This window comes from Lycorma delicatula, chromosome 1 (assembly GCF_047948215.1).
Source record: "Lycorma delicatula isolate Av1 chromosome 1, ASM4794821v1, whole genome shotgun sequence".
In the NCBI taxonomy this organism is placed as follows: Eukaryota; Metazoa; Arthropoda; class Insecta; order Hemiptera; family Fulgoridae; genus Lycorma; species Lycorma delicatula.
The window spans coordinates 225,573,802-225,588,133 of record NC_134455.1 but is presented as its reverse complement, the minus strand read 5'-3'; the positions used below and the strand labels follow the sequence as shown (position 1 = coordinate 225,588,133).

General features: G+C 33.5%; 1 protein-coding gene across 1 annotated transcript in view; it reads right to left on the bottom strand.

Annotated features, from left to right (window-relative positions):
• Window positions 1-317: 317 nt before the first annotated feature.
• LOC142317767 (pyrokinin-1 receptor-like) overlaps window positions 318-14,332 on the bottom strand; it is a 173,583-nt gene continuing 159,568 nt past the window's right edge. The window contains exon 5 of the mRNA XM_075354317.1: window positions 318-809. Within this exon, the coding sequence (XP_075210432.1) occupies window positions 318-809 (492 nt within the window). The remainder of the gene's footprint in view (window positions 810-14,332) is intronic.

Here is a 14,332-nt window from a genome sequence, read left to right as displayed (position 1 = left end):
GACCTATTAACACCTTTCTTTTTTAATATTAGAATTTTTTTTATTATGTAACTGGTATTCTCTGCGACGCAGCTTCTTAGTTATTAATCCCTTTATCCCTATAAGGAATAAGCAACATAAATTACTGTTCGTAAACGTACAAAAATAATATTTGCTTTGATTTTTATGAAAAATACACAATATACAGAAACACCATGCAGAAAAAAAAAATTGAATTGTAATCTTTATTACTTACCTGTCTATAAAATAAGCTCAATATTGTTTAAGTAATAATATAATATTTTGTTAAATTTGTATACATCTATCGGATACCTCTTTTACTCGTGGTTACTGAAACGCTGAACATAACTTTGCTTTTGTTCACGACGAGCTAACTCTTTCATATAGCAAGTTAATTCATCTTCCAGTGCCCCGCGGTCTACATCCTTCAAGCTACTGTTACTGATGTTGCTGGCAAGACTTAAACGCCGGTTGTGTGACGATTCGCTTCCCAATCGAGTGTCCTCGAAATCTTTCTTAGTGTTTGTAATGCAAGGTACCCATGAAAGGTGCCCGATTTTAGAAGTTTTCACTGTTAAATCCAACATAATATTCGGCCGATTTTCAGACTCGTTCATGACGTAACTGCTCTGAGAGGTGTGTCGGCATTTTCCTGTGTTGTCTTCCCGAGCACAGCTGTTGCCTGAATCCGTGAGACTCTCGGCCACTGCCCCCTTTGTGTTTCTACCTTCCAGCATCCTGTGGCGTTTGGACAGCATCGCGTATGGTCGGCGTCGGCTCTTGATGCAGCAACAGGATGCCAGCGTGTCCTAGGACACAACAACATCTGTTCATATTATTAAAGGCTGAGAATATTACTTATTTTAATGTACAGAAAATTAATTTTTATATATATATATAAAATATATATGCGTGTGTGTGTTTGTGTTTGTGACAGAGTTGTAAGGGTGATGATTTTAAGCTACCATCAATACCTTCTCTTAAAATAATTTTGTCTTAGAATTCTCTTAAATAATTTTCATTTTAATTTCTCTTTAAAATAATTTTGACTTTAGTGTTCACATCTTTTTCTTTTCACTTTGAATTCTCTTAAAATACTTTCCACATGATCTCTTAAAATAATTTTAATGAACTACAGTTTATTAAAATCCTTAACTTTATCACTGTAATCATAACATACAAATTCAAATTTGGTTAGTCATCCATCATTGTATTGACTTAAAATATTGATACTATAATATTCTGTGTAATAGTACCAATTAGTTTATAAAATTCAGTGTACCAATCAGCATACAAAACAACTCGACCTCTACCGATCCGTAAAATTTCTGCGATATTTTTAATTCCGCAAACTTTCAACGGTAATGTTATTGGTGACATTAGTATTTTTTACCAAATCCATGTCTCTTTTATCAAATAAAAAAATCTTTTTTGGAAAACGATAGATGAGAAGAGTTTATGAACCTAGTACCCCAATACATCAACTCAACTACTCTTTGGCAGTGATACCATTCATCACGATCACACTTTATGGTCTGTAGCTGTGGATCTTTAAGTCAAGCAGCTGCAATTCTGTACGATTGTACTTTGCGGTCTATAGCTGTGGATCTTTGTTTTCAAAGTGCGCGACTCTGCCACTAAAGTAGAGGAGTGAGCTATTTGAGGAATAACCGCTAGGTAGTCTCAGCCTTCAGACCAGCAAGACCCATTGTAGTATAGCTTTGGCCACTCGCTATAAGAGGTAAGTGATCTGTTGACATCAAACAAATCCTCAATATGTAAAGCAAGTTTCGCATAAGCACAGCTATAAAGTGGTAAAAAAATATATTTTTTATATATTTCTTGTTTGTAAAAGCGGTACTGTGAAAACGCTTTGATTGAAAAGTACTTAGATTTAATAATATATATTTAAATTAATAAATTATAAAAAAATATATTAAAACATTAGAAAAATTTTTCACTACATCTTTTCCCGAAAAATAATTTCGTTTATCAAAGAATAGTTAATGAAGAAAAATAATTTAATGAATAGATAACATACGTACTGTATTTAATAATTAAAATACTTATAACAGAGCATTATTTACACGATTTCCTATTTCAATATCTTTTTCTTTACATGCTTATGACAAATGCCACTATCACTTTTAATTCTTACATCGCACTTCCTATCTTTTTTACAACATTTTAAAAACATAATTACATCTTCGAATTACATCAACTGTATTTTCTTTTCCGATAATAATGTAGTTATCTCTTATGTTTAAGAGATAACTACATGCTCGATAACTTTCACAAGGTTCCCCTCATTGAAAAATTTGTTTAATGGTTTTAATTGACTGATATATATTTAAATAATCTCTTACAGTTTTCTTTATTATACTTAGGAAAAATATTTTCCTATCCGAGTTTATCAACCACTTCTCTGCATTTATGCTTTATTTTAAAATCAGTAAGAGAACATTAGAATCCTAAATTTCTAAGAATACAGTAAGTTACTAGCTCTGTCATTAAATGCATTCTTTCGTTTCCATTTATTCATTAGATGACCAAACGCACGAAATCGAAATAATAATTATTGATAATATAAACGTAATAATTGTCCAGGTTAATACCTAATCGACAGCATACTTCTAATAAGTTATTTTTTTTAAAGTACTTGAAACAGCTAGGAATTAGATGTTGTTTATTTTAATGGTTCTAACATTCAGAAATATATAAAAGATTGACGTTCCACAAAGCATAGTACATACGGGAAGTACATCAACATCTCTGATGAATTTGTGATCACAGCCTTCATCATCAACTTCGTGAGACTGTATCTCTTGTAAAACCAAATTTCCAATTTTTTTATTATATAAATCGTCCATTATTTATTTTAAAAGATATAATCCTTTGAAATACTCATGTTTTTAAGCATTAATAATCTCTACATTATGCTTCGTTTGCTCACCGGATAATTCATCTGTTCCTATAAAACCATGATTCGAATTCATTTGCTTTCTTTTGTTATATAGAAATCTTTATCGTGTCCGTGGCTTAGGTTGATTTATAAAGAACTATTCATTGACAAATTAAATTATTTTTAGTGAAAAGATGTAGACAAACATTTGTCAAATACTTTAAAATATCTATTTTTATTATTAACTTAATTACTTTTCAATCAAAACTTCTCAGATAGGTAAAAAATTAGCCAGACCCTTGAAATTAACTACCAGTTTTCAGTTAATAAAATTCATACACAGTACCTCCAGGGAAATCTAATAATATTAACAAAACAAACAAAATAAAAATAAGAGGAAGCAAGAGAACGTAGCTGAAAAATCGATAAAGGTGTTAAAGAAATATTTTGTTATAATAAAGAAACAAGAATATGAATGAACAAAAAATAAGTTACAAATAACTTTCCAACTACTATAGAAACAACAATAAAAGATTTATTTGGAATGGATTTGAAAATAGGGATCAATGCTGAAATAATTAATAGATTTTCTCCGAAAATATGAGGCGTCTTGTAACAGATGTAGCGGATATAAACTACTCGTACACTGATAACCACAATAAACAAAAAGGATTATTTAAGCCATTAACGTCTATTAAGTCCCGCAAAAAGGGTCTTCTTTTTGCGAGAACATAATGATTTTAATAACTTTAAATGCAAAAGATGGCGAACTTCAAAATGGAACATTAATGGTTAAAAAATAAATTTGTAGATTTTGTAACACGTGTTTATTAGGTCAATTTTCAAAGTACAAGGTAGAAGGACATTGGGTTAAGTCAAAAAACCTGAAATTTATTGTAAACAAAAATTTACTGTAAAATTACAACAGATTTTAAGAGAAGAAGAACTGGATGCTGTTTACGACAGATACAGAGGCGAATTTGTAATAATTACATACAAAGTGGAACTTGGAAAAGTTAAAATAGAACAACATTTACTTGTAATTTTATATAAAATTAGAAGAGACAATTATTTTCTTTTGGATTTAGATGTTACACAGGATTTTTACAGGGATATTTAATAAAAGAGAAATGGAAACATATTTAAGCAAAAATTACAGTTTTTTCTTTGCTGGGGATAAGATCGGTTATAACAGCACGAAAGTAATTATTAAAAATGATGACGCTGTAGGACTAAATTGCTTAACAGGGCTTAATTCCAACTCAAGAGTCAAAATTTATAACAAGTTCGTTTGTCAGTCAACTTAAGCTGAAGTAAATAATACACTACGTATCCACGTAGTAAATTTCTTACTCTGTCCGGGTAAGAGATTAGGAGAAATTTTTAAAAAAGGAAAATCCAAGGGCCATCGAATAACACTCTTAGATGCTACAATTTACAATTAACAAAGATTTTGAAGTGAAATATTACTGTTCAGTTAAAGATCCTATAAAAGATTGTATAGAAGTTTTGAGAAGCAATATAAAATATTTTAAAAACGCTCCGTTTTCATCTGTACTTCTTTCAGAACAGTGGAAAATTATGTGCAACTCTTAACAAGTAGCTGTGGTATTTTGAATAAACAAATTTTAATAATGCACGCTGGGTTAATAATAAAGCAGGTAAAACTGTTCGTTAAAACATTAAGATTCTAGAGAATACACAAGGAGAAAAAATAATCCATTTTATTATTAACGCGTTAGTTATAGTTATTTATTGATAAATTGTTTAGAAATTTTAGATAACCCATCCTTACCCCCTTAGGGGAAGACACCCGCCTTGTGACGATCCCAGTCACCACACCACTCTCTTTTTCCTAGTCCTGATAGGCTTACCGGAGGTCGTCTTTCAGACCCTCTAATCCTGATAACACACCACAGTCATCAGTTTGGCCTCTGTCAGGATGCCATCGATACAAATGCCTCAGCAGACATTTTCATCAGTGTATTTACACAACATACTACCGCCTTCGTATGGCATCTACAACTACGATCACCTTACCATAACCTACAGCTCTCAACTACAAAATTAACCGGTTCGTGGTAGCGCGATCCCCGCTCCTTCCTGTAACGCCAAATGTTTCACAAAAAAACTCATCCTATTTGTCTAACTTCAATCAGATTAAGCACTCAGATTATTACTTGACTGAGTCTAAATATAAAAAATACTATCCTCATACCAAAAAAAAACAAAAAACAATTGTTGATAGCAACAACGACATATTCGTTCTACAGTTCGATTTACTCAAAGTTTTCTTGATTTACTTAAAAAACAAGAAATAAATTCACAAATTTAATAAGCCTCTAATGAAAATATACCCTATTTTTCTCTGCTCTGGTTCGATTTCGGGAGCGAGGTCACTGCCTACACCCTCCTATACCGCAGCTCCATCATATAATTCTCCAAACATACATTTTCATCCTAACAGTGAATATTTCAGCTAACCGGAGCTGGATGCCAAACGGTTATCTTGACGAAGTAAGCACTCAGGCGGACCCCTAGCCATCCGGGTTGCTATTCTATCTATACATCTGTAACAGCATCAGACCCCCTTAGCCATCCTCCACAGGCATAAGAATCTAAGGAAGAGCAGAAGTTATGTTCAATTTCCTTTTGTTTTTCTAATTTACCTTGCAGATTAAAACCAGAATTGATTCTTGTAAGGTCTCTAACTACTTTGGTACGTTCAGCTTCGTACATGAGGGCAGACATATAAGATATGGTGCACTGCGGACACAAGCCTAAAATAATCAAACCAAATCTGACCAAGATATCTCGAAAAAAACTATGTCCAGAAAGAAACTGTATAATACACAGTTCTGTGTATTACTGTGTCCTACACAGGCCTGAAGAGGTGAGCGGGCAGAGAGGTCATTTACCCCTTAATTTCTAATGAAAATTGACACAAAATGAACTAAATTTTTATTAATTTTTATGAGGTACGTCATGCTTTTACAAACCACTGCCTTTCTTCACCCACCCTTAATGAGAAAGTACGTAAAATACTTACAATTTTATCTCATGTGTCAAAGTTTCTTTGGATGGCTTATACTCTGCTTCGTGCTTTTCCTTCTATGTTCTCTATAGGGTTAATCTCAGTGTAATATCCAGTAGCAATAGACTGCCATCATCGTAGTAGTCCATTTTCATTGATACATCCTTTCCATTTCTTTCATGTCCTGATGAAATCTCTCACCCATCTCTTCGCTATCGGCACCGAGATTTTCAGGAAAATAGTCCACATATGAATTTAGGAAGTGAACCTTCAAACTCATGGTACAGCCTAAATTTTTGTACTTCTGCAGCATGTTCTCAAAGATTGGTTTGAAGTTCAGATCCTTCTTATTGCTCAGAAACTTGGTTACAACTTCTTTAAAGGCTCCTCAGGCTTCTTTATCTGCAACTTCCAATCGTTTCTCAAAAATTACCAACTTTGATATGTATTCTAAAGTCACGAACAGTAAAAACACCCTATTTTAGTTTGGTGGTTGATAAGAATGGAAAATTGTCTTAGATATATTTGAAAGATCTAGCTTCTTTTGGTAAGGCTTTGACAAATTGCTTCATCAAGCCTAGCATGATATGCAGAGGTGGAAGGAGAACTTTATTCGGATCTATGAGAGCTTTTCGCAGCACATGTTTGGTTCCAGGTTCTAATGAAGCTCTTTTTGGCCAATCTTTCCTTATCCAGGAGTTTTCTTTGTCACTGCTATCCCATTTACACAAAAAAAAAAACAAGGACACTTTGGTGTCCTCCTTGCTGAAACCGGTTGATATTCTAGCTCTTGAGAGACAGGAGTGGTATGTTGCTAGGAAGTTGGGGGTAAGTTTACTTCCGAATAAATTCGGGAAATCGTGCAACATGTATATGAAATATGGCAGGCTACGTGGGATGAGACTATTGATGGGTGACATATGCAGATCTCTTTCCAGACATTAGAAGCTTGCAGGGGGGGGGGGGTCTCATAGGTTTCCCCAAACAAGTACATAACTCAGTTTCTTACCGATCACGAGGTCTTCAATGGTAGACTGGCTGGGTTCGGTCTGGTGAATTCGGGTCTGTGCCCGCAGTATGGAGTACAGGACGATGCCTTCCATGCGTTGTATTAGTGTGCCAAATACGATCTGGAGCGCTCTGCAGCAGTTTGTCGACTGGATACCTTCGGATCAACGCTTGATATCAGTCAAAACTGAAAGGACCGGAGTGAATAGTCCGTGGTCGCAGAATTTCTGCACTATTTGACTAGGGATGGAATTTCGCTTTTGTCTTGGTGTTTTTTCCGCGTTTTGTCGTATGTGAACTCACTTTACCTTTCGTGTAGGTAGGTGATTCAGTTCCTTTGACGACTATAGTTTTCCGTCTTGCTTGAGACTAGAGATATTTTTTGTTATTTTTAGTAATCGTTACACATGGGAATGTCGCTTGTGACATTCGCATCGGCGACTGAGAGATGCCATATGCCGAGGTTTATATGATGACCTCCGGTGAAGCCGATCACGGCTAGGTTCAGAGGGGATATTAGAGGGTGTCTTCCCATAGGGGAAAAGGTTATCCTAGGATCATCGATATTATTTTGAGATCGCCGTATGCAATCCACTTATGATGATTGTAGGATTTTATCGAGAACGAATTCCAAATTATCGTACCGTACAGCCTCCGTGGCACGAGTGGTAACACCTCGGCCTTTCATCCGGAGGTACCGGGTTTGAATGCAGGTCAGGCATGGCATTTTCACACGTTATTGTCATTAATCTCATCCCCTGGAACAATACCTAACGGTGGTCCCGGAGGTTAAAAAAAAAAATTATCGTAACCCTCTTTTAAATGGACCGAATGTCCAACAAGTATTGACAGATACGTATTCCCATTGTGAAAAAGAACAACTTTGAAGCTTCTTTTGTACGAATCTATGAACAGTTTCCAATCGTCCAATCGGTACTTTCGTACGGAATTTTAAACCGAGTCAAAACTTCACGTATATCAGTGCAGAAGACTAATTCTCCTGCTTAAAAGAAATACGGAAGAAAATCCTTTACTCTATACCTGAACGAGAAAAATGAGGGGCCAGCTGCTAGAAGGTTCTTCTCTTTAAGTCTTGAACCAAGCAATTTTGAATTCTCTTTGTCAGATGTAAGTTTAGAAACAAATCGTTTAGTCCAGAAAATAAAGCTCTGGTGCTCAGCTATTTTTGGGTTTGTTCTCTTCGATGATATCTTCATTTAAATCACCTGTGGGACCGTTTATTTCAGGTAAAGTTTCTGGTGAAATTGGCACAGGTACGTCTGTACCATGTGGAACCGGGCGTAAAGTGGATGGCATATTTGGATAGATGATTACTTTTTAATTCATCAAATTGAAACCGTGAACACCAGTCGAACAAAAGTAACAATCATTGATGTCATTGCGTGGCTCTCGCCACATCATTTTTTTTTGTTTTGGTTAGTCGAACAAACCCCACTTACGGGCAAAGTGTCGGACTCGCTAACAGGTTCCGCAAGATATTATTAAAATTGCATTTGTGTGCCTGCGCCTTACTACTAAACCTCCTATCTCACCAACTCCCCTCCCGAGGCCGGAACTGCAATTAAGCATTGCATATCCCCGGGAGATGCTTTTGAGCTCGGTGGATTCAGAGTTCCCGTGCATCATCGCCATCGCCCATCTACGCAAGCGCGGACACACGAGAGCTCCGCAGGGGGCTGTCCATCACGCCCAGCTCTCCAGTCCTTTTCTTCGCCTGATCACAGGACAGACTACAGCCTGATCACTACAGCCTACTTGATTTCCTGATCAGTCCGCTTCTAATGATCCAAGTCTCGGTCTTCTCAGCTCAGGGATACAAGAGTCCTCACGCTTCCTCGCCACCCGAGCAATCCCAAACCAACAACTACTCCACGAAGGGCTGTCCCCTATCCCCTCGCTCCCCAGTTGTTCCTTTTAACTACCTCCAGCTCTTAGAGAAGGTAGCTCTTAGAGAAGTGACGCTCGCTCTCAAACATCTTACTGAAGACATTTTCCACACTCAGTGGACCCACCACTAACTCACACGCCCTACGATCATCAGTCCACTTTACACAATGAAATACCAAATCATTGGACATCATTTGCCACATTATTGGAACTCCAAATCGTAACGCTTCTTGTTCATCCTTTGACCACCGTCTAAGTCTTTCAACATATGTGTAGCAAAGGTAGCGAAGTGCCCAAGTTTTGTCTTGATTTCCTATTTTCACTCCGAAATACGTTATTACACTTGACGAACGAAACTTATATTTACTTTTTGTCATTTCACCATTAACTCACCATAAATGTAACAAAGAGAATGTGCAGAATTTTTGCAGCCTCTTGAAGCGATTTTGAAGACGGGATGTTTGCTTTATGGCCTGAAAATATATTTTTCACTGACAAACGGAAATGTGGTCACGGAGGACGGAATAAAACTCGATTTACGCACGCTGATGGTTGAAACAGCACGGTAGCAGTTGCACGATGCATGAATGGCACGGATAGCTGCCAATAAACATGTTACATCTTTTAAGTCTTGTCACAACCTGTCGGCCAAGTTCTCCGTCTCGTCATCTTCAACCCAACCTACTCAATTGTTTAGCTATAAGAATGCATAGTATAATTAAAAAAAAGTGAATATATTATATTAATTTATTATAAAAAAAGTTTTATTTCTATTTTATAGTTCACATTTTCGCAATTTTTTTTAATTTTTTACAAATTTGTATGTTTTAGATTTACGAAAAATCCTAACAAGATAGAAAAAAATGAAGGTTATTTTTGAATTTAGCGCTAAGAAATACATAGGAATCAATTATCAAAAGGTAAAAACCATTCTACAACCCACATTTTGCAGACTTATGTAATTTTTACAATTAAGCAAACTTTTATAGAAATGAAAAAACGGTAATTCATCAGAGAAAGTGGTAGTTTAATCGTACGTCAGAATCTTTTTTTAATTATGTGAAGTTTGAAACAAGATATTCATTTTAAAAAGAATGAATACGTTAATAAATATGATACAAAGTAAAGAAGAAAGTTTTAAAACATATTTTTTTGAATTCCTTCAAATGTGGACGCAGGACACTTCTGCAAACGTACAATTAAAAACTGTGACAAATATACGTTTTACAGTTTCTATGGCAAATGGATATTCATACAAAAAGCATTTACTACAAACCTATTTCGGATAATGCGGTTTTAATTGGTTGCAGTTGCCTTAAAAAAGAAGCCCAAGAATAAAAATTTCCTTAAAAAATTAAAGTACAATAATGGTAAATTTTAAGAGATTATTGGAGATGCTAGATTAAAATAAATAACTGTGGAATGTTACTACTTTCCTCCTCCAAACAATCAAAATATTATCGCAGAAGAGGGGGAGTAAATATTTAGAAAAAGCTGTTTAGGAAAACAATTATCAATATTCTGAAAAATGCAAGGAAAAGATGCTAAACACGTTTTAAGCAATTTAGTTCTACAGTGTTCATTTTTAATAATTATTTTCTTGGTGTTATTATCAAATTTATCCTCACCAATGGAAAAATTGTGATTTTTGCTTAAATGTGTTTCCATTTCTCTTTTATTAAATATCCCTGTAAAAATCCTGTGTCACAACCAAATCCAAAAGAAAATTATTGTCTCTTCTGATTTTATATAAAATTACAAGTAAATTTTGTTCTATTTTAACTTTTCCAAGTTCCACTTTGTATGTAATTATTATAAATTCGCCTCTGTATCTGTCGTAAACAGTATCCAGTTCTTCTTCTCTTAAAATCTGTTGTAATTCTGTTACAAATTTATTTTTTAACCATTAATGTTCCGTTTTGAAGTTCACCATCTTTTGCATTTAAAATTATTAAAATCATTATGTTCTCGCAAAAAGAAGACCCTTTTTGCGGGACTTAACAGACGTTAATGGCTTAAATAATCCTTTTTGTTTATGGTAGTTATCAGTGTACGAGTAGTTTATATCCGCTACATCTGTAACAAGACGCCTCATATTTTCGGAGAAAATCTATTAATTATTTCAGCATAGATTACTCTTTTTAAATCCATTCCAAATAAATCTTTTATTGTTGTTTCTATAGTAGTTGGAAAGTTATTTGTAACTTATTTTTTGTTCTTTCATATTCTTGTTTCTTTATTATAACAAAATATTTCTTTAACACCTTTATCGATTTTTCAGCTACGTTCTCTTGCTTCCTCTTATTTTTATTTTGTTTGTTTTGTTAATATTATTAGATTTCCCTGGAGGTACTGTGTATGAATTTTATTAACTGAAAACTGGTAGTTAATTTCAAGGGTCTGGCTAATTTTTTACCTATCTGAGAAGTTTTGATTGAAAAGTAATTAGTTAATAATAAAAATAGATATTTTAAAGTATTTGACAAATGTTTGTCTACATCTTTTCACTAAAAATAATTTAATTTGTCAATGAATAGTTCTTTATAAATCAATCTCAGCCACGGACACGATAAAGATTTCTATATAACAAAAGAAAGCAAATGAATTCGAATCATGGTTTTATAGGAACAGATGAATTATCCGGTGAGCAAACGAAGCATAATGTAGAGATTACTAATGCTTAAAAACATGAGTATTTCAAAGGATTATATCTTTTAAAATAAATAATGGACGATTTATATAATAAAAAAATGGGAAATTTGGTTTTACAAGAGATACAGTCTCACGAAGTTGATGATGAAGGCTGTGATCACAAATTCATCAGAGATGTTGATGTACTTCCCGTATGTACTATGTGGAACGTCAATCTTTTATATATTTCTGAATGTTAGAACCATTAAAATAAACAACATCTAATTCCTAGCTGTTTCAGGTACTTTAAAAAAAATAAGTTATTAGAAGTATGATGTCGATTAGGTAGTAACCTGGACAATTATTACGTTAATATTATCTATTATTATCTATTAATTATTTCAGCATGGATTACTCTTTTTAAATCCATTCCAAATAAATCTTTTATTGTTGTTTCTATAGTTGTTGGAACGTTATTTGTAACTTACTTTTTGTTCATTCATATTCTTGTTTCTTTATTATAACAAAATATTTCTTTAACACCTTTATCAATTTTTTAACTACGTTCTCTTGCTTCTTATTTTTATTTTGTTTGTTTTGTTAATATTATTAGATTTCCCTGGAGGTACTGTGTATGAATTTTATTAACTGAAAACTGGTAGTTAATCAAGGGTCAGCATTTCTTTTACTTATCTGAAATTAAAGTGGAAATTATTTTAAGAGAATTAACAGTTAAAATTATTTTAAGTGAAAGTTTAGGTGATTGCTCCAAATCATCACCCTTACTGCTTGTGTGTATATATTATATATAATTCAATTCACCCAATAACCATGCATATTGTATGTTAATATGTATAAACATAAGCTTATAATAGTCCAAAACACCAGCAGTCACACTGACAAATCTATAATATAATCAAATGCAAAATATTAACAATGATTTAAAATAACGTTTTAAGTTTTAAAAGAGTATTTTTTTCTGTTTTGTAACGAAAAACACCAAAATAGAGCTGCCAAATTGCAATTAAAATACTCATGTTAGGTAAAGTATACCATACTACTTATGTCAAACATCAAGAACTTAGGTAAAAATAATGTAGGTCTTTTCCGTTATCCTACAGCCAGTTGTTACTAATGAATTAATATGTTTTAGTTATAATTTTCAGTACTTTTACAATCACAATACTTCTACAGTAATTATAGATAGGCAAATTAGACAGAGAAAGTGAAAATATGATTATATCATATTAAAAGAGTGACTTATATTTATTTGAAAATGCACCTACTGACATGTTTCTATTTTTTTACTTCACGAACATGTTGATGCTTGACAACTGATTGTTCCTTTTTATTTGTTTTTACTTATCCAGTCTCAAAGAGATAGTGTGTAAGTAGGTTTGTATTGTTGTGTGTTTAGTTGGATTCGAATTTTTTTCTCTCCGTAATGCATGCTCCTCGTAATATGTTTCGTTTGTACGAAATAACTCGTGAAAAAAATACCTTTGTTCGTATATTCCAAAATTTCGGTATTTTGCCGGCAAAAAAATTATGTAATTGCGGACACGAGATATTTTTTAAGATTTTGGACAACCGAGAACGATGGCGTTGTAACAAAAGGGAATGTCGAGTTGACGTTCAACTACGTCCGAATACATTGTTGCAAGGTCCCAAACTAAGTCTGAACAGAATATTGTTATTCATATACAATTTAGTATTAAAATTTTGTCAGTTAAATTCTGTGCGCGTAAACTAAAAACTGACCACAATACATATGTTGACTATAGTAATTATCTGAAGTAGTGAGAATAAAGTGATAAATAACAGCCGTGTTATTGGTGATCAGGAAATGATTGTGAAATTTATGAATCTATGTTCGTTAAAAAAAATACGACGTCAGCAGAGTCCTCCGAGAACAATTGATTTTCGCCGGGATGTGTCACGAAACGCGAGTGTTTTATGTCTGCTGTAGCTAACCGAAGTGCGGACTCGTTAGTGCCAACAATAATCAATTTCATCGTACCTGGTTTCTTAATTATTTCAGGTCAGGTCGGTCTACAATGGAAAACGAAATTTTAACCGTAATTATGTATATAACACAGTTAATTACTCTCAAAATCTTATAAATCTAATAACTTGAGCGCATTTAAAATCTAATTACTTGAGACCGTTGAAATTCTGAGGGGAATAACGAAATATAAACTCGTCGAAAAAGTGGCACAGCGAGAAATGTATTAGATAGCTGTTTGTGAGAATTTTTCTGGTGTCATTAATTAGAAGAAGAGGATCGGACTCCGTTTCAGTCCATTCTGAAAGATGATAGCCATCTTTAGGCCTGTACAATAAGTCATTAGTTAATAAAATATCATATAATTAAATAAATCTGATGTGACCCCACATGACTTCCTTGTACGTCTATTAAATTACATATATACATTTTTTTCTGCACTTCATTTAAACTTATTTCATTTGAAAGTGAGATACGATCCTCCAATTCTTTAATAAAGTGGACAGTTACACAATTGCTGAAATATTAGTTTTTATTAACATCAAATATTTATAAAATTATTAATTCAACAATCTTACATGAAATAGGATAGAATAAAAGTCCCTTTATTACTAGATCAGAATTATTCGTAACTTTGTGAGTTGCTGATTAACAAAAGTTTCAGATTTCTGGTGTGTCGCATAAATATTACCCTCAGTAATAATTAAACTATTCCGTTTAGTGAACTCCTGTATACTGGTTACAAATGTTAATTTTCGACCTTACGGTGTAAAATATTTAGTTTTTATTATTGAATTATTTGGTGAATAATCAAATGAAAAAGCAAACAAAGAAAGAATAAAAA